Source organism: Leuresthes tenuis, unplaced genomic scaffold, assembly GCF_036924035.1.
Source record: "Leuresthes tenuis unplaced genomic scaffold, fLeuTen1.0.hap1 SCAF_21, whole genome shotgun sequence".
NCBI lineage: Eukaryota > Metazoa > Chordata > Actinopteri > Atheriniformes > Atherinopsidae > Leuresthes > Leuresthes tenuis.
In genome coordinates this window covers 27,186,689-27,210,065 of record NW_027325375.1, presented here as the reverse complement: position 1 = coordinate 27,210,065, position 23,377 = coordinate 27,186,689, and the positions used below count along the sequence as shown (strand labels likewise).

Here is a 23,377-nt window from a genome sequence, read left to right as displayed (position 1 = left end):
TTAATCAGTAAGTGCTGCTTGGCAGATTTACTATGATATCACATGCAACCTGCAGTGTTTCGGCCTTGATCATCTGACCTTGGCTGCAAACGTTTATTGGCGGTTTAAATGGGGAAAGGTGGTTATGTAAATAGAGAACCTGATGAGTGTATTTTCAAGGGTGTGAAAGTACGTATGTGCACCCTCACAGAAATTAAGCTTGGCCTACTTTCTGTCCTGTCCGGGGGTGAAAATGAGCAGGCGTGCAGAAATGTTTTTTCTTCTTTTCCTCACTTAGGGGGCTTCTTCTTATTATGATGGCTCTCGTGTCTTATTTTCTCACATATTCTTGATCACATTTGACACTGTGGTCTCCAGAGCAAAGTGTGGGGGCTTTCAAGTGTGAGGCAAACACGTGCCACCATAACATCCCATCGTGTCCTTTGACATTAATTTTACATGAGTAAATGGCTGAACTGCCGCCTCCTCTGTATGGAGGAATAAACATGAGCTTCCACGTTTGTATTTAAATTTGTCTGGAGATTTGGGGACATGATAATTATATCAGAAATATCTGACAGTCCTGCTAAACATGAATAACATCTAAGATGTGTAGTGGCACTAAAAAGAAGATGTTCCATGTGAATTATTTTAAACTTAGATTTTGCTTGCAAAATCAGTGCTGACCCTATTTGTAGATGTGCAGATTATAATTTATAAATAAAGTTTTTTTTTTTAATGTGAAGATTACCAACAGTTAATTTATTATTTGATATTTACTCAAGCGTTTATTTGCATTAACTTGAGTAAAGTTGACCCACATCCAGATATTTTCCCTTTAAATAACAGGCTCAACTAAAATAACTTTTATTTTTTATTTTAGAAAAATCTGCTTAATGAATATAAGGAATCTGGTCTGAATCCCAAATATTTCTAAAAACAAACCTGAGATTGTCATTATGAGCACAACAGGAAGCCGAAAGGACGCACTGTCTCTTTAAATAGTCTTGCAGTAGTTCCTTCAGCATTCATATGGCCATAAAAAAGAGATCAAGCTTGAAGTCGTCCACACAAACACAGACAGGACTAAAAAAAAAAAAAAAAACCTCCCTGGGATTGTGAATTATACAGCAGCAGCTTCCTGTATTTTACACCTGCACACTGAGAGAGAGGCTCATCTGAGTTAGAAGACCGCCTGGCTGGGAAAGCAACAAGAAGTTCCCTGCTCCTCTGCTTTTTTAAAATTTCAATTTCAGTTCTTCCTCTCTCATCATCTGCTCTGACTTCCAGCTGAGAATGCCGCTGCTTAACTTATACTGGCTGTGGGCTTCATTTGTATTTTTTCTACCAGGAAGGTAAGAAACTGCGGTTGGAACGTGTCATCCTGCAGTTGAGTTAAGTGCAACATTTAGGGCGCACATTTATTTGATTGTGCATGTGCTGTGTTTGATACGATTTGACACTTGTACAAGACAATATAGCAGGATGAGTGCTTCTTTGACCAAGAGGTTTGTCAGTGTCTCTGTTCTCTTAACATAAGAAGAAACGAGCGTTAAGTATTTTATGATATGTAATTAAAAGACAAAGGTTCTGCCAAGTGAGACGTTCTGTGACGCATGCAGGGTTTACTGTAGAAAAACAGACAAATCAAGTTGTTTGATGGGAATTTTAGACTGTTTGATAAGTCTTGATTAGCAAGCAGAACACTTCTAATAACACGTCTAGCAGGTGTTAGCACCTTTCGTGAAGTTAAATCGGGGTCATTGGACGTTAAAAACAGAGAAGACCAGAAATAAAACATCAGTTGGTTGTCCCATCACCTGGCAGCTCTGTGCTCTGTAAGGAGATGAAGTTCCCCAGCAAGGCACCCAAGCCCCCCTCTCCATCTGACTTTCTGGACAAACTGATGGGACGGACATCTGGCTACGACGCTCGCATCAGACCTAATTTTAAAGGTGAGCACTTGTGGGACCTCTGCGGCCTGGACAGGTGTGACAAAGTGTGCTGCTCGATTTGAATCTGAGCAGCCAAGTAGCACAAATCATTCACAGATGGGCCAGAAATGTGAGATGCTGCAAGCTATGATATTTTCACACCCATTATTTAATTTTTCCCTTTTTCTGTCATGTGCTGTTGCTGTTTTTGTGTTGACCCACAGCCCGTGGGTTTTGATTTAATTTACTTCTCCATCAGATTTTATTCTGACTGAAATGTGCAGTCACCCTCGCATGTTACCCCACAGGCCTATTTCAGTCCAATCTCGATCACTGCTTGTGAGTGAAGCCAGTAGATTCTCTCTGACACACTTCGCCTTCAGCCTCTGGGGTTGCATTTCATATTTATTTCATACATGCTCCACATCCTTGTCAGTGCATGCTGGGTAAATCCCGACCAATTATCTATATATACACTAATGTAACTAAAGCAAAATCAATAAATTATTGCATCCTGAAATGAGACAATAAAACATTTAAACCCTCAGTGGTCGACAGATGGACTACGGTAAGGGGAGCGTACTGGAAACGACAGCACAATTTCATGCCGGTTATTTGAATGTGTCTTGTTTATCAGGATGTAACATGACTTATTATGATGGAAACAAGCAGATGTTACTTTATAGGAAAGCTTAGCACTTTGCCTACTTAACAAACATCACATGGGATATTTAAGAAACTCGTGTAACTGTGATGTTTAATGCCGTTCTGTTTCTGTCAGGTCCCCCTGTCAATGTCACCTGTAACATCTTCATCAACAGCTTTGGATCCATCACTGAAACAACTATGGTGAGCTTCATTCCGGCTTTATTACTTATCTATCACAAAACATCAACAGCGAAACAACACAGATGCTGTTCTTTTGCTTTCACTTCAAGGTGGTGCAACAACAAGTGAAATAAACACAACTCTGGTCTTCAGGCCAATATACGCTAGAATTACCTTAAATATATTAGAGCTAACAGTAGAGTTTTATATGTTGGTGTACATGAAGTAGACCTGATAATCTTTCATACAGTGAAAGATGCTTGCACCACTAGTGAACGTGTGACTCTTTCACTGTCACAGACTAACAGAGATGCCTCTAAAGGACTGGCCGTCTGTGTATTGTAGACTGATGTCTGTGGTCAGTTTCATAGTTATATTGTTATCCAAAGTAAGTTTCATATAACAGCGCCTGAGTTTAACGTTTTTATACTCAACATTTGCTACTCAAAATGATAACAATCCCTCCTATGTTATAAATTTAACTGCTCCACCGAGTCCATTCAGAGAACATAAAAGTAATGTTTCAGCAGTGGTGAAAAAAAGAAGAAGTAAAACCTGCATTCAATATGCTTTGGAAAATGTATAGCAGAACTAACATTAAAGCACATAAAAAGTACCAAAACTGAATGTACTCAGGACTGTACGATATATATGTGTCATATAGACCATAATAATTCAGTGGTGGACGAAGTATTCTGATGCTTTACATCAGCTGACACAGCGTGTAGTAATGGGTCCTGCATGAAGAAGGATAAGAGGCAAAATGCCATCAGAGTACTGAAGTAAAAGTACCAACTTTGTCTTGACTGATATACTTTTACATATTCAACATAATCAGCGTGTGTAGTGGGCAGACTAAATCTTTATTTCTTTAATTTCATTGGATCATTTCATTGTTTCTTGAAATAAAACTATGGGACAAACGTGGCCCAGAAATGTTTTATAAAAGCTTGTTATAGTTTCCATTGTGTAAAACGGTCATCTTAAAAGTAACAAATAGCTGTGTTTCTATTCACAAAAAGCTGTCTGGTCAATACAGAGGAGAAGAAAGTACAGTATTAATCTGAAATATACTACAGTGGAATTGCAAAGCAGAGTAAAATAGAAATCAAGTAAAGTACAACTGCATCATATCGCATCATAGTACATCCATCCATTCATTTTCTATACCTGCTTAATCCAACTCAGGGTCACGGGGGGGCTGGAGCCCATCCCAGCTGAAGGGTCATGAGTCTAATACAGAGCCACAGAGGCCAACAAGACAATCAACTGTTCACACTCAGAACCATGGGTTAACCTGACATTCATGCTTTTGGGTTGTGGGAGGAAGACACAGAACCAGAGTACTCACAAAAGAACATGCAAACTCCCCACATAAAGGTGGGGAACCAGGAACCCTCTCGCTAACCACCACACCAGCTTGCAGTCCAATCATCATACATCACTCAGGAAATTGTCTTACTTTCCATCACTGTGATTACTGATCCATTCACATACAGACATCCCTTTAATGTTGCAGTTTACATACCTAATCTCTATATTACCTGTAGTAATAACACAATGATGTAATCTGATCTATAAAGTATTATTCAATCATTCAAATCTGAGACATAACAACCTGAGATCTGCACTAGCATCTCTCAGTACAACAGTGATTAAAATGTCTGTCATATTATTGTATTTGTTTCATCAAATTTAGTAGAATTACAGCTGAGTTTGGAAGGGTTTATTGACTTGTAATTACAAGGCTCTTATTTACAGATTTGATAGTTTTTTAGCTATAACTTAGTCTCTGCTGGTTTAACTTGTTGCCTTGTTGTTAGTTATAAAATAATGGGTTTGTGCTCATTTATGTGACAGATCTGACTCTTTTGTGTTTAATCATCCAAAGGATTTCAGCCCACCCTTTTCTCCCAAATCTTCCTGTCATTAGATTAGGACCGATTAGCGTCTCGAAACAGCATCTGTTCAGTTTATCACATAATGTTAGTCATAATATTGATCATGTGTTCTCCCGCGTCCCTGTCAAATAAGGAACCATCCTTATTTTTGTGCCATATGTCTGGTTATGGCCTTATTTGTCAGGTTATTCAAGTTTAGAGTAAAGAGCACTTGAGCATTTTCTAAAACACCTGAGAGCTAAAGCCATCAAAATTTAATTGAGTTTTCTGTCATTTAGGTGATGAGCACTTTGGTGCTGCAAGTTAACTGTTTCTAGCCTTTTTCAGCCCTCTCACCATAATAAGAAATATAATCTTATCTTTATGTGGTTCCACTGCATTATGAATTGCCCCGTTCGCTATAATTTGTTTGTCATTTATGAAAAGTGTGTTTTTCTGTAATCATGTGTCCATAGGACTACCGGTTAAACGTATTTCTACGGCAGCAGTGGAATGACCCGCGGCTGGCATATAAGGAGTATCCAGATGACTCTTTGGACTTGGACCCCTCGATGTTGGACTCTATTTGGAAACCTGACCTGTTCTTTGCAAATGAAAAGGGAGCAAACTTTCATGAGGTCACAACAGACAACAAACTGCTCCGCATTTTCCAGAATGGAAACGTCCTCTACAGCATCAGGTGATCCGATTTTTTGGGGTGTGTGAATCTGGTTCAATAATTCATGTCCCTCTTTTAGACATTACAAATGTTTTATCAGATTGTGAATGTGAACTTCTGCTTCTGAGAGCACATTTTATGGTCTACTACATGTTTGTCTCACTCCAGTTCAGCTCAGCTGTAATTGTACTGTCCAGCCACACACTGTGAACAAGTTAGTGTTAAAGTATAACTGCAGGCTACAACAAATCAGGTCAGTAATGTGCCACTAAAGCAGTGGTGAACTGTAGCATAATGGTACAATTATAATTAGAATATAAGAAACAGGAGGCACTGTCAAAAGCTCTATGAGCAGCTCTGTTAGACATGAATAATAAGATTAGTTGCCCTGCTGGTTACTGAACTTGAAATAAAACCTTTGACCCTGGAGAACAAACCCGACGACACACTGAATGAATAAGGTTATCTTAAAGAATGATAAATAATAATTGCAGTAACATTTATGTCCTTGCTTACTCGCAGATGTATAGCTGCAGCATATCTGGATGAAACTAAACCAGACTCCTTCCTTCCCCCTGCAATATTTCTCACCAGCATGAAAGGCTTCATTTTGCTCTTGTTGGAATAAAGGAAAGGAAGTTACTTAAAATAAACAATGAAAGACTTCATGACTTAACCCAGAAAACGGTGACAGCTACACAAACTCAATGTGTTATCAGTTAATTTCTTGCACATATACTCAGTAACAGGGTGTTCTTTTTGGTGATAATGAGTTCTACGTCCCGTGGGCTTCTTAAAGCTGATGGGGGGCGTGTTCTTCGCCCATCTCACAAAAAGCCTAGATCATAAAGGCTGGCATGTTGTCTGTCAGCACCTGTCAGTTCTCTCAGCAGCTTGTGTGGAGTGCAGTGGAACAAAAAGGACAGGTGCCAAAAAGATTTGAGCTGCTTGATGTGACCCTTTAAAGTAATGAGTCTGAGTGACATCCAAGGCAGCAGAGTCAGAGTCACTGCCGTAGGATTTAGAGGTGTTGGTTGGCTAAGAATTCACATGCTTTTTAGGCCATCATGGGTTTGAATGTGGGAGCAGCATCATTTTGTTATAAACATCATTCCAACACCATGATGGCATTGCTTTCTGTCTTTCAGGCTGACACTTACCCTCTCCTGCCCCATGGATCTTAAAAACTTTCCCATGGACAGTCAGACTTGTACGATGCAGCTTGAGAGTTGTGAGTTCACCTTTCAAGGCAGGATGATCTATATTGATAGATTATTTGTCATAAATTTGTTACATAGTTTATACCTTCTTTCTATCTCCTAGTCGGCTACACCATGAATGACCTTATTTTTGAGTGGCTGGATGTTGGAGCGTTGCAGGTGGCTGATGACCTGATGCTCCCTCAGTTTGTGCTAAAGGAGGAGAAAGGTCTTGGTTACTGCACCAAGTACTACAACACAGGTATACAACTCATGCATTTTTTATATTGACCATCTGTTCTACACTTCTTCTGAGACTGTCAGCATGCACCTCCGACTTCTTTTGTGTTTAGGTAAATTTACCTGCATCGAGGTCAAATTCTACCTGGAGCGTCAAATGGGCTACTACCTGATCCAGATGTACATACCGAGCTTGCTTACGGTCATCCTGTCCTGGGTATCGTTCTGGATCAACATGGATGCGGCTCCAGCCAGAGTGGGGCTGGGAATCACTACCGTGCTCACCATGACGACACAGAGCTCAGGCTCCAGGGCCTCCCTGCCAAAGGTTAGCCGTTTGATGTGATATCTTACAGAAGACAAAGTAATTAGCTATTTGTCTTGTCATGAAGCTGTTCACTGAGCTATGATATGCTAAAAGCATTAAAGGTAAATATCATCAAACCGTAAACTGATAGTTGACACAAACAGTAGATGCCTTTGGCTTCATTTTGACCAGTTACTGCATTAAAGCACTTCTATAAGGACAGTGATTGGTTCAAATCTCTCTCTGCTTTATGTCTGTATACATGTCTCTGCTACAACACTTTCAGGTCATAGTGTACTTTTCTTGGTAGGCTTATACATGCTTACTCTTTGTAGTGGAGCAGTTCTACATTGTAGTTTATGGAAGTAATACTTGGCCTGTTCTTCTGGCACAGTCTGTTACTGTGACATGCAATTGGTAACCCAACAACTGAAGCCGTGAAGACTCCTATACACAGGAGTCTACACATGTTAATGATACTAAAAAATCATACGTAAAATCAGCGTAAAATCATACCTTGAACTTTGAGCCTTATTGCTAACGTATCAGTCGTAATCTGTAGCACAAAATTTTCTTTCCTTTTTTTGAGAGCTGGTGAAATTTATTCTAAAGTATGTGGACAGGAAAGGGGGCAAATAGAGCGGGGGGAGACGTGCAGGGAAGGGCCCCAGGCTGGAACTCAAACCTGAGCCAGCAGCAACAAGGTACTTCAGCCTCTGTACATGCAGCGCCAGCTTAACCAGTTAAGCTATAAGGCATGTAGGATGAAAACGTAGGAAGCAAAATGCAAGGGTATATTGGAGTATTTTTTGGAATACTGCATTTGACATTCGACCACAACAATAAAACCACTAGCAGGAAAAGTTAGTAACACTGCTCATCTTGTTATCATGCACTGTTCTGTTGGGAAAAACTGACCAATTCAGACCAATAACAACTGGTCAGAGAGTGGAAACAGCTGTCTCCTTACAGCAGCAGCCTCCACTGGAAAGACAGTAGTGGGCCCCACAAAAATGTTTAGGAAGTGCTCAAAAAAAACAACAAAGATCCTGAGCTGCTCATCGAGCCAGCAAACTCCCCAGATACCAATCTGATGGCAGCTGTGGAACACAAGACCACTATCCACAACCCACAGGGCAAGAAGGATCTATTACTAACGTCCCGGTACCTGTCTGGTCACAGCTCCGTTAGCAGCATGAGCTTAAAGAGCGTTATGGGCAGAATCTGTGCATGTATTTTTGTTTATTAAAACGATTAGTTATTTGAACACTGGGGGATACAGAAAAAAAACATTGTTTTCAGTTCAATGCTTAAAGCCACGTCTTCTTAAATACAAAGAGAAAAGCTGCCATTTCAACTGTGCCCCACTGAACTACATGTGCCCCCATTGATGCGTGCGGTCCACACCAAGTTCCTCTGCTTCGATGTGTCATGAAATCTAATGTTAACCCAGACATTTATTTTCTATGCTTTGGCAGGTGTCTTATGTCAAAGCCATAGACATCTGGATGGCAGTGTGTCTTCTTTTTGTGTTTGCTGCACTGCTGGAGTATGCAGCTGTTAACTTTGTTTCACGCCAGCACAAGGAGTTCTTCAGACTGAGGAGGAAACTCAAAGAGCAGCAGCGACAGAGAACTGTGAGTGCAACACACCCACTCAGCCCCTCGGGCAGCTGTCACCTGCTATTCATTGCGCCTAGCAATGTGAGAGCAACAGTTCAGCTGCATGCTGCACTACTGCCAGGAAATGCAGACAGCACTGACCTGTTATTAATTCAAGTTACCTTATTTCACTGTAGACAGAGTGTTCTCAACCTCCTGCCGCCTCACATTGAATACCACAAGAAGAATATGGCGGATACAAAATAGGGCAAAACCATCTTTGAATATAAATCACTTCTTAAAATAAGTAGCGTAACAGCAATAGCAGGGCTCATTAACACTTTTAGAACACAAAACAAAAAGGATTTGCTTCATACTTATTATTTGTGGCATAATGCAACAATAAAATGAAGCTACCATGACAGATTTAATCAGAGCAGTTTGTTAAATTTGTGTACTGTCTCTTTACTATCAGCAGGGAAGCAGTGATAGTAAAGCGAAAGGAAACAACGCTGCTCAGGGGAACATAACCGAGCGGTGCAGTGCCTGCGCCAGGGTGTGTACCATTGTCTCATTCAGTTCAACACCAGCCAGCCACTGATTCAATCTGTAGCTCAATGAGTGCGATAATTCTTGTGTTTGTGTCTCCCAGGAGGAGGAGCTGGCACAGCAGGGTTTTCTCTTCCAGAGTATTGGACTTGCCCTGTCAACAGAAAGTGCACCAGAAATGGATGCAACACCGGTCTTTGCCGATCTACCTCCAGGTTTAGGTTTCTATGAAATCCGCCGGCGGTTTGTGGAACGAGCGAAAAGGATCGACACCATCTCCCGAGCCGTTTTCCCCATGAGTTTCCTAATGTTTAATGTCCTCTACTGGCTTACCTACAAAGTTCTACGACATGGGGATGTTGAAACCACACTGTAAGGAAACACAGACAGAGGACAATGAGCACACTGGATACTTTCAGCTCGGATGTCTTGACTGAAGCATTTACAGACTGAGTCCTCAGCTTAGCCTCACAAGATGCATTATGACTGCATGTCCGGTGCCACTGGGAAGGAAGAGTCCGTCTGCGTATTTAGATTTGTATTACTTTCAAAGAAATGCACTTTTTTGTAAGCACTGATCCTCTCAAGATTGCACATCAGTTTACAGTGTATGTGTTCAGTCTGCAACAATCAACTCACTTTTATGGAAACATTTCCGAATATGCAGTCACTGTAGTTCACTAATGTTTGGACTGCTGTAGAACCAGGTCGATATTTCACAGCTGACAGTGTCCAAAGGTACGAGTTCAATGAGCCTCACTGAGACAAAACCTACAACTCCAAAAGAAGTTGGGACCTGAGTAAAATGTAACTAAAAGATAAATGCAATCATTTTTATATTTAAAAACAACATTTTATTCACAATTGAACATGGAAAATATATCAAGTGTTTAAAGTGAGACATATTACTGTGTTGTGAATAATATCTGGAATTTGATACCAGCAACACATCTCAAAACACTTGGGATGGAAGCAACAAATGGCTGGAAAAGTAAGTGGCTACAAAATTACAGCAGGTCAACTGCCAACAGGCCAGTAACATGAGTGGGTATTAAAAGAGCACCTTAGAGAGGCAAAGTCTCTGAAAGAGATGGGCAGAGGTTCGGCCATCCATCAATTTTCTATACCCCCTTATTCTATTTCAGGGGGGCAGCTGGAGCCTATCCCAGCTGTCAATGGGCGAGAGGTGGGATACACCAAGGACAGGTCCCAGTCCATCACAGAGCCACATGACAACCATGCACACTCACACTCACTCCTATGGGACAATTCAGAGTCACCAATCAACTTAACATGCATGTTTTTGGGCGGTGGGAGGAAGTAGAAGTACCCGGAGAAAACCCACGCATACATGTGGAGAACAGCCCCAGCTGGGATCCGAACCAGGAACCCACTTGCTGTGAGATGATGGTGCCAATTACCACACCACAGTGCAGCCCCAGGGCAGATGTTCAGCAATCTGCAGAAAGCTGTGTCTACAAATTACGGCACAATTTCAGCATTACATCTACAGTACATAATATCAAAAGATCCAGCTGGTCTGGAGACATCCCTGTTTACAAAGGACATGACTGAGAATCCATGTGAAATGCCTTGATCGTCGAGCTAATGTAAGTTAAAGGTTGCATTAACATGTCTTATCTGGGTCAAAGCTAAGGGACTGTTCTGTGGTCAGACAAATCCAAATTTGAAATACTTTTTATAAGTCATGGATGCGGTGTCCCAGAGGGACAATCAGGCTTGTCATCAGTCTGCATCACTGATGCTATGGGGTGCATTAGTGCCTGTGGAACTGCTAATATGTATATCTGGAAAGGCACATTCAATGCTGAAAGGTATATACAGGTTTCAGAGTAACATATGCTCCCCCATCCAAGTCTTTTTCTGGGAAGGTCTCACATATTTCAGCAAGACAATGCCAAATCGTATACTGCGAGTCTGGGTGCTGGACTGGCCTGTCTGCAGTCCAGACCTTTCACTAATTGAAAATGTTTGTTGCGTGTCTCATGAAATGCAAAATACAACAAAAGAACCAGAACCAGGCAAGTAGAATCCTATATCAGACAAGAGTGGGACAACATTCATCTCCCAAAGCTCCAGCAGCCGGTGTCTTTGTGTCCCAAACCTTTAAAGACTGTTATGAAAATAAGAGGGGAAGCTACTCAGTAGGAAACATGGCTGCGTACTTGTTTGAGATGTGTTGCTGCCATCAAATTCGAGACGATAAACTGTTTTTTTGTGAAATAGTAAAATGTCACCCTTTCAATATTTGACAGTTTTCTATATTCTATGTTTTTAAAGATAGGATATTTTACAAGAGTATTTATCAGTTTAATTTGGAGCCTGACAACAGAAAATGTATCCATAATAATACTAGAATAATAACCCGTTTTCAAAAAGATAGTCGTACAAAGACGTCACTGTATACTGTGATAATGCAATGCCATGTCACGACGCCCACAAAGCCAAATATTATGATCAATATCAACTCAATATCCAATCTGTCAACAAGATCAAGAGTAAGAATTGCTCATTAACAAGAAATGTAGCATGATTAGAAGCTCATATGCTTTAAAAAGTCTCCATTCACATTAAACACAGAAAGAATCATACTTGCCTTTACTTGGTTGTGGAGCAGCAAGCGTTTTGTAGGTTGTACTAATTTCTCCGATGGCTTTCAGAATCGATGTTGATATGGTGTTAAAACATTTCAATTATCCTATTTAGAAAGAATAAACAGAATCTGTGTATTGAACTGTTTGTTGGTCCATCTCAGATAAAGAGATGGTTTTATTATAAATAGAAAATGAACCCTAATGAAACCTCTCTTCAGCAGAAGTGCAGCGTTACAAAGATCTGTTCATTCAAACCTTGATATTTCACCTGAGAAAATATGTCTAAAAATGCAGATACCAACACCAAAGCCACAATTATTACAGCAGCACTGAACCTCTAATAATTCTCCTGTCCAGGGATGAGCTCATCATGACTTTGCTTAGTGCCAACCGGCATTTTTTCTTTCTTTCCTTTACTGTGGGACCAGTATATCGGTCCGCAAATACCTAGAGAGTACTCTTTCGCTAGAAACCTCTCATTTTAAAAATAAATCTTCATAAGTCATTAAATGAAGCAGTTGTATAAATATTTCAGTTAAGAAGCAGCTCTCACGTGTATATGCTAAAGGAGGCGAAGGGCTGCATACATCAGCAATATTAGTGTGTATGGAGCAAGAGTGGCCTATTTTTCTAAAGAGGGGGCGATCAAACAACACCTGATACTGAACTTTTACAGCTTATGGATGCTGGCAAATGTTATTTTTGAAAATACAACAGGTATCTAATTTTATTTCACATAGCTGTAAGTTTTCATCTGTATCCAAGCACTCAGCCTAAAGGAGAGAGAGATTTAGTAAATTAGCTTGCATTATGTGTCACCTTTTTTTTTGACTGTCTCGTTTAGCCTCCTAACTGTGAAATCTGACTTTGAACTTGTAGCCACAAGAGGGCGCTTTTTGCAAGCTTATGTTTTAATGTGAGAAATGTGCATCCCAGATTTGACACAGCAGAAGATATTTAGCATTTTTCTGAGTCTGAAACAGTAACGTTTGAGACATGTAAATGTCAAAATGAGTACATTTATATACTATATTTGGTATTCATATTCGTGTGCAAGTGAAAAATCACATGACTCTTTTTCTTGAATTTAATCAACGTTTGCACCACATTTAAAAGTGTATTAAAAGCTGATGTTTTTACATGTTTCTAATTGTGGCTTTTAACAGGCATACTGCTATGTTTAAACTCTTTGGCTTTCATTCAGTAAGACATATGTATTTTAAAGCAGTCTGACATGTGGGTGGTCCAAACTACAACTACTACTACTAAAATAAGCATTACATTTGGTGGAAGATGCGAGGACATTCACGCGCACCTATGCGTAAAACAACAACAAGAGCATCATACATTATTAAAACCCTTACAAACAGGTATCTGAATGTTAAGTTTTCATTTTGGGAGAGGGGTTGGTGCTGGTTTGACCCTCCAACAAAGTGTGTCCACTGGCTGGAGACGTGGCAGCGCCTCGGGTCATATGATTTTGGCTCATGCACGAACCCCACCCCGTTATTTCCCACCCTGAAAAAAAAGGATTTTAAAAAAAATAAACCTTCTAGTTATTCAAGCATGCAAGGTCAAAGTTAACATCAGCATAAACATAAAAGCTCTTGCAAAAGTAGTCTCCAGCATAACTCTGCACATACTCTAAACATGGATTTTAGTGACGGTGACCACCCAAAACAGTGCCATTTTTAGACATTTACTGCTGACGTTTACAGAGGCTTCAAATAGCTTCCGTTTTACTCTGGTGGTGATTGGACTGTCCCGTGCTAGAGGGAGCTAACGCACTGGCTGAACAAGTCCGACATTCTTCATTTCAATGGAGGAACAGCCCAAAGATCGGGCACAAGACAGGCAATATCACCACCACGGGGAAGACAGACACTCTTTTCAACACGCAACTCATCTAAAAAATGATCAGAGCCACTTCCAGTGCCAGCATCAGGAAACGCAGACGAAGAAAACAGGTTGGGCCATCCGGAAAAGTTAGCTAATGCTTGCTAGCTTTGGTCAGCTAATGTCAATGAGCCGACTAGCTTTTGCTAACTAACGTGAAGTACATCGCTATTGAGTGCGTAGCCTGCTAGCTATCTGTTAGCTGTTGCCCTGAATAATATCAGAAACGTTGCAGCAGTTGAGTAGACTGATATTTAGCCACTGTTATACCAGAAAATAAACTTCATGTTAGCTGACGTTGCGTGACAGTTGTCGATGGTGTTGGTGGGTTGACATATCGGAGATTGACCTTGTGCGCCGGTTTCACCACCCAGTTTTCCTATGCTTAATCGCTTAAAAAAACCTCCCCTCGGGTCATTGTGTGTTATCAAGGCACTAAATGGTGCAATTGCATGGCTAATCTCCCTCAACAGTCAAAGCTATATCCGTTTCATTTCAGCATGCCTGTGTCCAGTTAAGGAAACCGAGCCGGCTCCACTGGAATGTTCTGTGCTGCCGTTTCCTGTCGGCCATGTTAGAATATAACTGCGAGCTAATGCTACACTTTTCCCCGGCTACTTTGGAAATCACGTACAACTAAGATGTCTAACCGTCTTGGCATGCCATTATCGGTTTTTCGCGGTCTTAAGTTGCAGCTATATGGTAGAAATGACTAATACAGCGACTGGTACCATGATGTGTTCATGTCAAGCGAGCTCCTGGTTAGTTGACATTAGCTAACGTTAGCCTTCTGACAGGCCCGCTGCTTGTTGTTGCATGGTTAACGTGAAGCCACGCAGCGTCTCGACTTGATCTTTCTGGCTTCAGATGAATAGATACTATGAGCAGTGACTGTACGCTGGTTGACACCAACTTCAGCCCTTATGTTTACTTTAAAAAAGCAAGAAATCGTCTCCTTTCCAGAGAGGCGGGGCTGTATGCAGAATTTCGTGTGTTGTGCCCACAAACATCAGGGTGGAGGAGCACCATGAAGTGGGAAGTCCCACGTTGACACAGCAGTTCCCATGGTCCCGAGCAATTCCAAGGCCTAGTCATGGCTCATTGCAAGCTATATTTGTTTTAGAAATGTGGCCACGGGTGTCACACATCGCAACAATTGTTGTTGAACTTCAGATTGGACCCTGCATGCGGTTAACAGCCTGATGTATATTGCACGCACCTATTTTTTGACATGTAGTCAGCATTTGGCTCATTGTAGATGTTTCATGCAGCACTTTCCAATTATCTAAGTAAATGGCTCATTGTCAAACACCATTTTAAAGGGTAGGGTTTGGTTTATATCCATAGCTGATGGTTTTTGCATAAGACTCATGCAGATATGTAACTTTAAGTGAGTTTGGAAATGTTGAATGAATTAATGCTGCCTTTGTGTGAAATTTCTACTCTTTTGGATAGTTTTCTGCTTGGTGAAAGGTGGCTGATGTGTTCTGTAATTTCAACATGAACTGATTTTGTTTCCCCTTTCAGGCAATAAAAAAGTAAACATCAGTGACGAGGAGGGGGACAGGCATCCACACCTGTCTGATACTGTTGGGGTGTCGCTTCCCTCCAGCAGCAATGGTAACAGACACTTAAGTAATGCAAATGTGAAGCAGAAGGGAACGCAGAAGCTGTACACGCCTGTTCCAAAAGTGAGCAGCAAAGGATCGGACCACAAGAAGAATATGGACCTTAAAAATGACAAGGAAAAGGCCCTGGATTTGAGTCATCATGAGGTCCAGCCTTTGGATAAGAAAGACTCTGCGTTGCTTCAGAATGGCATTGTAAACTGTGGCTTAATTACAAATGGCTATTCTAGCAAAGACAATGATGGCAGCGGCTCTGAAGGTGGATATACGACTCCGAAGAAACGTAAGACCAGATGTAATAATGCTAAGAACACTGATAATGTGACAAAAGAAAAGGAGAAAGACCTACAGCCTGGAAACACTACACAAGAACTCGGGGCTTTGAATCTTGAGACAACTGAGAAAGGAATGACCACCAGACCTGACGGCTACAGATCCACTCATAAAGTCGAAGCTCAGTCAGCAGCTAAACGCGCTGCTGTCATGTCAGAGGCTTCAATGGGTGAATCTCAGAGGAAAAACTCCGATGGCAAAACAGCTGGCACCTTTGGTAAAAAATCAGAGGAAAGACACAAAGGCAAGCTTTCCTCACCTTCAAAAGAGGACTCGTGGACTTTGTTCAAGCCCCCTCCAGTATTTCCTGTGGACAATAGCAGTGCTAAAATTGTTCCCAAGATCAGTTATGCAAGTAAAGTTAAAGAGAACCTCAATAAAGTAGCTCAAGGCGGAGCAGAGGCAGTGCCTCCTCCTGTGAGACTGTCACAGGTTCCGATGTCTGCTATGAAAACTATCACCTCAGCTAGCTTTACTAATGGTCCTGTTTCTGGAAATGGAAACGGCTGCCCATCTGTGGGTACCTTCTTTGCTCCTGCTGCTAGTAGTATTCAATCAGTCCCATCAGTCCCAAGTGGCGAGAATGTAGCATCTTCTTTGGAAAGTAACTGTAGCTCTACAACAAGTCCTGTAGATGGAGAGGCATACGAGCTTAGAAAGTGTACTCTTTTAATCTACCCTTTAAATATGCAACCTGTGCTCCCTAGCGCTCGTCACCTTGACCCACCGGCCGCTCAGACAAATCAGAAAGCCCTGGGAGACATCTTCCAGAATCAGTGGGGGCTCTCCTTCATCAATGAACCGAACTTGGGGCTCGAAGGAGGAAATGGGCAGGTGTCTGCAGAGGACCAGAGTTCTACGACTTCTCAAAGCGAGAGTCAGACTGTTGCAGGCAAGGTTGCTCAGCCCTGCTTTGATGTGAGCCCATCATTCTTAGAACCTGGCACTTTGTCTCAAGACCCAGAAAAAAGGACTTGTGCCCCTTGCAAAGTGTCAAATGCTTGTTCTCCTGCTTGTGTGATCAGTGAGGAGGAGACCAAGTTGCAGCCATGCGGCCAGGAAAAGACTAAAGTTGAGACCAAGGATGGAGGTTCTTCTGTGTCCGCCCCCAGTAGAGACAACGGTGCTAAGCCTGCACAGGGCCAGCCAGCCACACTATTTTTTGGCGCTTCTAAAGAACAGGCCCCCTCTAAAGACATTGGCAGGAGGTGTAGCTGGGGGCCCTTGGACATTAAAGCTGCTGTCACCTATCACACTAAAGGTAACTTTGTCTGCTTCTGTCGAGTTCGTTTAGTGCACCGTTGAGTTGTAGTTTTTATTTCAATGTGGTGGTTGTGTCCCACCAACTGTATTTTAATGCTCCAGAAGACTTCCTGTGAGCTGCCACTTTAATCTAAAGGTTCACTCTTGTCTTTCCATCTTACTCCATTATTCCCTCCCAAATTAAAAACGATTTGGGAAAACAATATGAATTTGTCTCCGAACGACGGTGCGTCGCTTCGAACCTCCTCAATAAAAGCATTTCATGTTTTAAACTCTAACAATTTAAATTCAGAGCAGAGATGGTGATTCTTGCCATTCATGATTAAAACTAATATGTAGATGCATTGGCATAAAAACAGGATTGTTTCATAGAAATTCTCAGTATTATTGTTTATGTGAGAGCTCTTATTTTATCTCGATGTATGTTAATGAGATTATCTTTGAATGTTCCTCACGACCACCTAATGATGCTGAAATAATGTGTTTTTGTCTTAACAGAAATGGAATTCATTTTCAACTTGCAAAAACAAGGTAAATTATATTTTAATCTTGCTTTTTTTTAATCAACAGAAAGTTGATTCAGGGCACCTAATGACAATTAAAAAGAAGATGTTCATTATGTTGAGAGACTATGCCTGAAGCTAAAGCTTTGTTTAGAAATGAGCATGTTTCCATTTTAGTGCTGAACCTGAATGTGATGCACGTGGTCGGCATGACAACGCAGAGGATCCAGACTGGGTTCCTTTAAGATTAATTTATATTTTCCCTCGTTTCCATCAATGTTTTTTCCCTTTTTAAGCCCTAAAAAAACAGCGACTTGTTTAAAAAGATCCAGAGTTGTGCCTTGATAATTATTACTAAGAGTCATTGATGCCTCTGACGTGGCCCCACGAGCAGCGGTGCCCTACCTGAGGATTTGGGGCCTCGTGTAAGAAAAGAAAAGCGGCGTAGCTTTCATATTGAACGAGGGTGTAGTCACAACATCTGAAAGTGCGCGCAGAGGTAAATCCACGTGGATGAAGCTGTGCGCACGCCTGCTCCCGCTCACATTTTCTGTAGAAATCTCATTGAGCGTGAAATGGAGCAGTTGGCGTTCAACTTGCAATTGGTTTTCCCCTAAAAATGACTTAAAGTACAATAACGGACTCCTCGTGTCACTAATTGTCCAGTTGGGAAGAGCTAAAGAGGAGCTTCGGAGTACATTTTCAGCCTCATACGTGTGGCGAAAGTCGTGCACTCGACTGCAGGCTGAAAGCGTAACTTTAAGCTGGCCAAAGGTGCCGTTATCGAGGGTCATTCTTCTAGTCTGTGTACTGCTCGTAATGGATGCAAGTGGGGGGGGGGGCGCACTGCTCTGGAAGACAGATGTCAAGCACTGCATAACTGTAACTGATAAAATCACAAAAGGGCCACATTTGTCTTTTGCAAGTCATTGTTCTCCTCAGAGAAGCTGTTAAAATGTGCTGGTGCACGATCCTCCGCTACGGCTGCCTGTTGAAACAAGCTCACTGATGTTTGAGGCTACTTTTTTAAAGCTTTTAGACTGTTGTTCACCATAGTCTGCAGCTGTGTGTTGTGGTAATGCAGCCACGTGCCCTCGGTATTGTTGAGTAATCTAACTCTTCTCTCTCCTCCCTCCGCTATAGATCCCAAAAGAGTAGTGATTTACGACGAGACCAAGGACGGACCTGATCAGTGAGGTAGATCGTCTACAGTACTTACCCTCTTTTCTTCTGGGTGCTGCAGTTATCTACCTTGGAAAAAACAAATCTTGTCGGATAGATAAAGTGACAACTGTGAAAACACTGATAGTTAAGCATGATTTCTTTTCCTTGGAATCTCGGGTGTAATAAGACTTTTGGTCGGGGCATCGGACAAACACACACACTCTGGATGGACATTGAAGAAGTTGATCGGTGCCTCTCTAACATGATGAATGGACTCATGCGACGTTGAGCTGTGGTCGTCGTTTGTCTTATGGCTCTTAAGGGATAATGTTCGGGAGTTCAACAAAGGAAGGTGTGTTGGACTGCACCTCCCAAAGCCTTTATCCTGTTGAACTGCGTCAGCCGTCAGTCTGGGATGCCTCAGTCGTTTTTCTGTTTTTGTTTTCTTTCCTTCACGCATTCAAATGAGTTCATTGTAGATATGTTAGATGTTATACATACACATCTGTGTGCGAGCTTGAATTCATCGCCGATGGAAGAAGGAGCTCTTAAGAGTTTTTGAATCCTGTTAAAGTTGAAGTGGGAGTTGGTAAGTGAGGCCCCATCCAGAGAGGAAGAACCTTGTCTTAAATCTGTTAGGGAATCCCAAAGCCCAAAAATGATGGTTATATGTGTATGTAACAGTTGTTTATTGCTGTTCCAGCTGACCTGACAAGTGTTATTTTGGTTGCTGAATGCCCCGGAGCACAAGCTGAAGGAAAGCTGCACCCCTTCATGTCCATTCTTTATTAGCTGTGCTGAAGATTTTAAATTCGGGTTAAATTCAGAACTTTTTGTTTTTTATCCTTAAGCGTTTCATACATTTCATGCATATGGTCATTCTGTTATCAAAGACTGTTCTTAAATTCAGGTTCACAGACCTTCTGATTCATGTGAAATCCAAGTTTGGGCGTCAGCTGGGTGACGAACTGTTAAACAGACATTACTTCCAATAAGATATTCTGCAGTTTGTGCACGCTCAGGATATCTCTATACATAATTTAGCTTGCTTGTTTTTTTTTTTTGTTAAATTCCTCTTGTACTGCATTTTACAACCTTTGATTTTCATATATCTTTTTTTTTTTTTTTTTTTTTTTAAATCAGCGTTTTTCTGCCTTAAGGCATCGTTTTTTTGTTGTTTTGTTTTTTTTGCATGTTTACTGGTGGAAATGGATGGGTCGGAGGTCACTCTTCATCGCCACACAAACACAACAATTGCAATACTAATCTATGTTCCCCAGCTAGCCACTTTGTCAAACTTTATTGAAATGTGAAGATGAGTTATACTATAATGTTTTACTGTGGATAAAATTATACGTTTGCAAACCAGTGTGCAATAACGCCATGTATAAGATGGGTTGAGCTACAAAATCACCACCCAAAATGCTGGTGTAGCCCGCAGTTCAGTATGTTAAAAGATGTTAATGGTGCATTTTTATTCTTTTTTTTTGCGTAACAGAGCTCGTGTTGAAACGTTCTAACTGAATCGAGGAAGTCAAGGGAGCCCAAATTTGCTAAACTGGTCAAGTGTGACATCACTTTAATCTCCAAGTCAGGATTGGTTTATTCAGCATCGCAGAAGAGCTTTTCTCTAGAAGATATGATTTGGTTCATGTGTGGATTAATAGCACTTTATGTAAACAAATTACCTTTATCCTAAATACTAGAGAGATCTATATGTACTGACTAGAAATACTCCTTGAAAGAATGGCTCTGGGCTGTTACTTTTCAGAAAAGAGGAAAAAAAAGTTGCTAAATACAGAATTATTACATGTAACTCAGGTAGTGTTGATAAAGCCATGACTATGTTCCACATTGTTTCTTTTGCCAAACGGCCCTCCATGTAATGTTCTCTCGTATTGGGGAAAAACAAAAAAAGCCGAATTGGAGTAATACTACGTAGAGTCTCATGTTGTCATGACAACGCACCAAGGAATGGCTTTTTTGAGGGAAACCGTCAGTCACCATTTTTGGTTTGTTTTTATTTCTTTTTTTCCCGTCGAGGAGACGCATCGCTGCGATCTTTGCTTCTTTGCTTGTCTCTTTCCTCTCTTTACGTCTTTATAGTCAAACACCTTGATTTGGGAGTGCTTAGCGCAGCTGTAATCCGGGCTCTCGAGTACACTATTTAACCACTGTGTTTCAAACGGGCTGAAAAGGAACGCTGTAGCCGCAGCCGCTTCTCTTTTCTCTGTCCCGTATCTGAACGGCGCCGCTGCTCGTTGAACCGCCTCGGGTTGGTCTTCTGTACACTTCAGCACCAGACGCTGCCTCCTGAATGAGAACCGTTGAACCAAATCCAGTCCAGGAGAAAGAAAGCGAGCAGAATTGTTCAGTCGGACAGCAAAAATACATTTATTCTTTTGGAAGTTGATCTTAATTCTGGCAAAAATCCCAATTTAATTTTGTCTGATTGCACGTAATAATAGACAAATTGTCCAGGCTGGAAGTGATTTAAGTGGACAGAGAATCCTCTGCAGGGTGATTGAAACGTGTGATGTTACTGTAGTCTTACAATGAAAACCTTTTTCTATCTATCTATCTTCCTTTCTTTTCTTTTTTTTTTTTTTAAAGAGGATGGTCCTGGAACAGGGAAATCCAAGAGTCTCCTCCCACCTTCAAAGCACTTAATCCAACGACGCTATGCTGAACACGCGTTTATTGAGACCGAGCGGTGATCGAGCGTCGTAGCCTGCAAACCAAAAACGGGTTGTTGAAGCTAAGCAGATGGTTTAATCAATGATCGGGGGTCAGAAAAGCCTGATCAGGTGGAGTTTGTATTTCCTCAGGATGTGCAATCACCTCAAGGATGCTGATGCAGGCTTCCAGGTTGTGAGTGGCATGTTGTTTGTTGGGTGTGTGTGTGCATAGCAAGTTCTTCCTCTTATATGCAAGTTCCTCATATATTTTGACCCCCCCCCCCTTTTTGCTTTGTTTTGTTTCATCTTCAGGTGCCTGTGTGAGGGGAGAGAAAAAACCAACCTTTACAGCAATTTTGATTGTTTAAAAATCTGCTTCCAGCATATATCCGTGCCATTTTCGTTCTTTTCTTTGATCAACGCTGTTTAAATGTTCTCACGGCTAACCCCTGATTTTCTTCCTTTTTAACCAATGTGGACGCAGCTGAAAGCAATGAGGATCTTATGTGTTTTATAGGTGTTATAGGTGGACTTTTCTTGGCTTCTGTTCATAAATTGTGCGACCTAAAGCCAAAAAATCACTCTGAATGGGGACAGACGAACCGTTTGCTGGTGTATACTCGTACCAGTCCATCGTCAACGTTAATGTCTGAAGTAGCACATAATTAATTTGAACACATTTAACAAGCTGATATGTTAACATGTTTTAAAGTTGTTTTTGTGTTATAACCTAATTTATCCATAGATGCACAAGTAGGTTGAGACTAAAATGAATAAATGATAAAGAAAATAATAAGAGAATTAAGATGTCTCATTTTTGAACTTTAGATATTTTAGTTGTTGATTGAGGCTGATGTAGGCCCATTTCTCCGCGCCCCCCCCCCCCCATCCCTCCTCCTAATAGCACCAATGTTAATATATTTGATTTAACTTTTTCCAGCAGATTTTATACAGATTATTTTAATGCATTTCTTCAGATAGTTGTGACGGAGTGATGAGCATTGAAATAATTGCGTCTAGAGTTCCTCTTAATATATTTTTATTTGTGGTGTTGTTGATCATGTTGTAAGGGAGACTGAGGTATTAACGTGCAGTTCAACAACTCTGGATCTGCTTTCGCCAAAGGTACACTACTCAGATATTCAGCTACTGAAGGGCAAACACTCAGACGGAGGGGGGAGGGGCATTCTTGATGATGTCATAACCAGCTTCCTGACATCCTGCCGAGTTCAGAGGAGTTTTTTTTTTTTTTTTAGGAGAAGTCACTTCTGTAGCAGCTGAATGTCACTTTGAGCGTATTGTTATACTGTGTAGGAGTTGAAATTTAAAAGAAAAAAAAAAAAAGGTTAAACAAATACCGAAAGTGCTGCTTCTTCATCCAGTTATCAGTCATCTGTAATGGGAAATGCTGGACTTGGTGTTTGTGCTCCACCTAGAAAACTGTCACTCCTTTACGCTGTCGTTGTCTTTCATAGAAATGGTTAATTTTTTTTTGGGGGGGGGGGCTTTTGTTTTTATTCACCTGAGAGGTGCAAAAAATAAAAACGGAGGATTCAGTCATATGAGAATTCATTGGCGAATCATCTCTTTTTGCTTCGTTTCTGTGCGTCATCTCTGATGCCGTTGTGCTCGATGATGCTTCTTTTTGTTTGTTTGCTCCTCCTCTTATCTCTTACCCCCCCCCCCCCCCAAACACACACCCACATATTTCTTGTGCCCCCTAAAATATGAGGCAATAGCATTTCTTTTTCAAACGTCTTAAAGGTTGGCATTTAAGTTGAGTTAAGTGAGCAGTCTGATTTTATTTAATTTCTTTGTGTTGAATTTAACAAAAGTGTCACATTACAATGTTCTTTTTTTTTTTTTAAAGCATGATAATAACCCTCAAATTCCAAACAATGTAATAGTCAATAAAAAAAAAGAAAAGACTCCAGTGTTCACTGTTTTAGTTTCCATTAAAATGTCAAATTTTCATGAAGAATGTGGTTTTGTTTTTGAATGCAAACGGCACAATACACTATTTTATTTGTTTTAATGAACCACAGCATCTGTCTACAGCTATTAACACTTGATTCATAATTCGAGCCCTTGGTCATTATTG

The 23,377-nt window shown here is 41.0% G+C and overlaps 2 protein-coding genes across 2 annotated transcripts; both read left to right on the top strand.

Annotated features, from left to right (window-relative positions):
* Positions 1-1,825: 1,825 nt before the first annotated feature.
* On the top strand, positions 1,826-10,417 carry LOC140279303 (glycine receptor subunit alpha-4-like). Its single transcript, XM_072374422.1, has 9 exons — positions 1,826-1,934; positions 2,695-2,762; positions 5,098-5,321; positions 6,449-6,531; positions 6,624-6,761; positions 6,853-7,067; positions 8,525-8,683; positions 9,123-9,203; positions 9,300-10,417. The coding sequence occupies exons 1-9, from the start codon at positions 1,826-1,828 to the stop codon at positions 9,570-9,572; spliced, it is 1,350 nt and encodes a 449-aa protein (XP_072230523.1). The 3' UTR covers positions 9,573-10,417.
* Positions 10,418-13,527: 3,110 nt separating this feature from the next.
* Positions 13,528-23,257, top strand: nufip2 (nuclear FMR1 interacting protein 2). Its single transcript, XM_072374251.1, has 5 exons — positions 13,528-13,778; positions 15,235-16,929; positions 17,430-17,462; positions 18,578-18,631; positions 18,786-23,257. The coding sequence occupies exons 1-4, from the start codon at positions 13,631-13,633 to the stop codon at positions 18,628-18,630; spliced, it is 1,929 nt and encodes a 642-aa protein (XP_072230352.1). The 5' UTR covers positions 13,528-13,630; the 3' UTR covers position 18,631; positions 18,786-23,257.
* The last annotated feature ends 120 nt before the right edge of the window (positions 23,258-23,377 follow it).